The 4,626-nt window shown below is 40.9% G+C and overlaps 1 protein-coding gene across 1 annotated transcript in view; it reads right to left on the reverse strand.

Annotated features, from left to right (window-relative positions):
* Positions 1-235: 235 nt before the first annotated feature.
* LOC115244714 (chromatin-remodeling ATPase INO80) overlaps positions 236-4,626 on the reverse strand; it is a 32,112-nt gene continuing 27,721 nt past the window's right edge. The window contains exon 27 of the mRNA XM_029822657.1: positions 236-1,812. Coding sequence (XP_029678517.1) covers positions 1,775-1,812 — 38 coding nt within the window. The 3' untranslated portion in view covers positions 236-1,774. The remainder of the gene's footprint in view (positions 1,813-4,626) is intronic.

Here is a 4,626-nt window from a genome sequence, read left to right on the forward strand (position 1 = left end):
TTGTAGTTGCTTTACTCTGATGTCATCCTGGGCTTCCTCTTTTTTTTTCTCTTGTTGATCCTTGATTGCCTCTTCATGGCTCTCACTCGTGAAAATATAATTAATTACACGCGCACCAATTAACGGAATAAGATTATCTTAAAGATAAATTGTTCACGAACTATGATATTTTAAAATATAATTAGATATGCCGATGGAGATTTCGATCAAACTTCTCCCAAAATACATGTTTTGATAAATGTGATGTAGAAACGTAGGTTTTATATAACACGTGACTGATAAATATTAAAGTATAGGATTAATAATCATTATATGTATATTAATTAAACGCGTAGCGATGCCATTTGGCTTCGTCGATCCGTTTTATACCCGCGACGTTCTGTTAATGATCGAAAAATGTGAAAATGATTTTGGCTACATTCTGATATCGTGTGATACGCGATTATATTTAACGATTAATTAAGATGATGGCCCTTCAAAAACTATACAATTGAAATTTAATAATGAACAAACATAGACTTTCAACGAATATAAATCTCGAAAAATACTACTTATATCATTAATAAACAATGAATCGTACTTGAATCAAATAAACGTCGTCGTGATATTTTCACAATTATGCCAGAGTTAATCAATTACGCGAATTAATGATTGCTAATCATAAAGAATAATCGCATTTCGAAAAGTAATACGACGATATACGGAGCGACATACGCCACTACCTGCTTGTTCGAGTCTCACCGCGCGAATGACTCAAGGCCAAGGCCACCCGCTATTGTAAACAACAGCGCGTAGGTATGTCATACGTCATAGGTATGTCGCACAACAAAATATTTAACAAAAAAAGTTCGGAATATGGTATGTGTGTTTCAATATTACAGTAATATGATATTATATGGTTCTTATTTAATCATTCTATTTTACTTCAATCACTCGATTATGTATTATTTACGCGTTCTCTCAATCTCGAAAATAACTAACAAATTACATCTAAAATGACGAAAAATTGAAAGCGCGAAGACAGTATACTTCAGAAAATAATTAAAATTTCTACAAATATATATCGCGGTGTAATAATAATTTACAATCTTTGTTTCCATCATATACATATATTTTGTATCAAAGCGCTTTTTCTCTCAAAAAAAGGAGAGAGAATTACTAAGAAAATCTAAAGTTTCCTATAAGGCTGAGATTCTTGAATATACGATATCGCGATCTTTATGCAGATGCGCGGAGTTTCTGTTACACACCCGGACTGCCGGCAGTCGCGGTATCCGCCGGTTCAAAAACGAGAAGCAACAGATGGCATCGACCTTGCTATCCGCGGTACGGCGCGGATGCTGCGGCGACGCGGCTGCATCTGGCTACGGCGCCTTTGTCAATGGCACGTGCCGTACGTCCTATATATCGCGATCTCTACCGAATGTCCCGTCACCGCCGACTATATTGAGCGGCCCGTGCCTCTCCCGGTTAAGCCGGATAGGAGGAGGTCTCGGCTTTCCTCTATATCGGCGCGCGTGAAAAGATTTTTCCTACCGGGAAAGAGGAAGCGGCCGTGCCATCTGCGTCCCGTCAAAAAATCTCGATTTCAGGTAGCACTACGAAAATCATACCGTATCTCATCTCAATGCTTGGAAAAAGAGATCTTTCGACGTTTCTGTAGCCACCGGTGCGGCTCTCGAGCGTCTAGTGTGTATCATAATTGATATGTGAATGCCATTGTGGTATTGTGGGCACAATTTTATTTGAATAATAGACGCGCGAAAGGAAGCGTTTATTTTTTTCGATTGGCGGAAATATGTCGATGTCGATCTAAAAAAAAAAAAATTTTCAAATCAGATAATTCTATAGCAAATAATATATCTGCACATAATTATTTATAATAAATTTTATCAAAGATAAACACCACATATAATCGCACGTATAAGTAATTAAATAATATTCGGAACTGTATTTAAAAAAAAAAAAAGATAAAATTAAATTATTTTACCGAACAGCAGATTTTTTTATTACGCAAAAGATGAGATTGCCATCGAAGCTTATCAAACGCGATACACATATATTATTGACATTAAATATGAATCCTTGTATCTCGAGTTCGAGGTGTTTTATACCAACGGATGTTTCATATTTAGGTAAGTCCACACGGCGTGATTGTAAATCAATCTCGTCAAGTATAATGCGAAATCGATTTACCAGCCGATTCAATGATCGAGTACCTCTCGCGTTTCAATGATAATGGCACGTGCCTCGTTATCAATCGGCATTAATAACGCAATACAATCGGTTCTTGATGAAATGATATCACCAATCATATAAATGCGAGGGATTCTCTTTACAAATATTAAAGGATTACGGTAATTGAGATCGTTAACTGAGTATATATATATACATCGCAATTAAAACTGGTTTATATTCAGCTAACCCAAAAAAAAAGATAATTATATAATTCGAGAAGAGAACGCCTGCAGTTTTTCGGCATACGCCTCTTGTCCTCGTGTCATACGGCTCTTATCCTCTGCGCGACCCGTTCGACGACAGATGCGAAAAATTCGAGGGGACACTCCGATAATTAACGAGCCGATAATTCCCGGGGTGCGACCGCTTTCGCGTCGCGCGAATCACAGTCGAGAAATCTGTGCTCTCTGTACTTTCGCTCAGACCCGCGAAATCCTGGTCAAGGATCCTCCGGCGCGTATCGCCGCATCTCGTCGCTCGCGCGATGTTAAAAACAGGTGCAGAGGAACCTCCTCGGGAAGTGGAGGGAGAGGACACGTGGGGATGTCGCACGGACAACCGAGAATTTTGGATAAACCGGCGTGATTGGTGCGTCGTGTGGGCAGCTGCTCGTAGCCCCCAATTAAAGTAAGTGTTGTGTCGTAACAGGTGTCGCGTGATTATCAGGTACGGGAACGGGGGGCCGGACCAAGTCAATAAATATTGCCAGCAATATTCTCTTTCTAGCCGATATACATATACACACACACACACACACACATATATATATAAATGATCAAAAAGTGCATGCGAGCGTTGTACATCTTACTGTCGATTGCGTCAAGCGCAAATCGTCTCTGATCCACGCCGAGAGATGCACCTGCGTATTTCTGTTAAATTAATAATCCGGCAGAGAATTAGGCGCCCGTAGCGTCTCAATAAAATATATTATCGAGAATTTACGACTTGACAGTTCGTTTGACGATTCCGTTGGGAGATATTTAACATTGCAAGAATGGCTCACCTCTCGAGAGCAGCAAGACAGCGACTTTAATATCGAGACACGATCCGGACAAGAAAATAACATTCCAAGGGAGCAAGAGTAAATGTTAACGAGTTAATAGCGGCATAATAACACGAGCGATGAAAAGGGGGATAAGCTGGATAAGTTATCGCGAAAGTTACTCGTTTCTCGAGTAACGAGCGAAGGAGAATCACGGTCTTCCCGCCCTTGCGGGAGGAAGCTATAAAATCTTATTGCGGCTCGAGTAATACAGGGGTATCGTGTGTACGCGAAGCCCGGGGGAGGAAATAGCAGCAAAACAGCAATAATAGCAGCAACAATAACAATAACTCGGTTGACTCGCGGCAGAAACACGAGGGAGACACGCATGCGTGCGCGAGAGCGGTAGCCTCACGTGGTGGACGATATCTCGTCGTGTGTACACGTGCTCGCGTGCATACGATCATTTTTCCCACCTACCAACCTACAAACCTACCCACCGGAGCCCTCTCTATCCGCCCGGGGCCCTCTATCCTAGCGCACGGTGGTAGCACGTGCTCAAATCCTGAAGAGCAGCTGCCCGCTCGCGACGACACAGACGGGAAAGAGAGATATTCGCCTTCGACCCCTCTTCCCGTCCCTCTCCTCTTCGCTACACTTCACTTCCTTCCTATCTTATTCTCCTCCAAGAGAAGATCCGGAATACTTTTTTTTTTTCCCGCCTTACAGCGCGGTGAAAAGAAGACCGCTGGCTCGTGTATAGATGAAAAGATAAAACATTTTGACGGAATAATTGGAGAAGGAATAATCGTGGATCGGTTCATCAAGATTGTCGGATAATTCGAATAAGAATAAGAGAAACAGAATTATGAAAAAATAAGAAAATTATGACAATTGTTTAAGTCGATTGAAAATCGAGATCTTCAATTTCTCAACGTTATACTTGCTTTCGTACGTACGCGAAGAAGTGCGTTAAAAAATATTCTCAACGTTGTAAAGTTAATTGAGCACGCCCCATTTGCATTCTATGTATAGTTATAAGAGATATTAATTATGCGCGAGAGTTCTGTTCAAGACCTTCCCTCCCCCCCACCCCCCTGCCGCGTTAAGTATGCAAATTCGATTACCGCGTTTCGAATAAAATGCAATCAATGCTTCACGGTCGCGGGTTAATTAGGGTATTCCGGAATTCAGCTACTTTCTAGGACCACAGACTCGTCCTGGCGGAACAGAACTGCCTCTCCCTTTCTCATTCTCTCTAAAAATTACGGTGAATTCAAAAGAATAAACTCGAAAAAATCTTATGCTGGCGCTACTTAAGAAACTGCCGAATGTCCGACACAGAAAGAAGAACTGTAATTTACTGTAATATCATATAATCTCTAAATAAGTAAATCCTTATTTTA

Source organism: Formica exsecta, unplaced genomic scaffold (genome assembly GCF_003651465.1).
Source record: "Formica exsecta isolate Colony F162 unplaced genomic scaffold, ASM365146v1 scaffold122, whole genome shotgun sequence".
NCBI lineage: Eukaryota > Metazoa > Arthropoda > Insecta > Hymenoptera > Formicidae > Formica > Formica exsecta.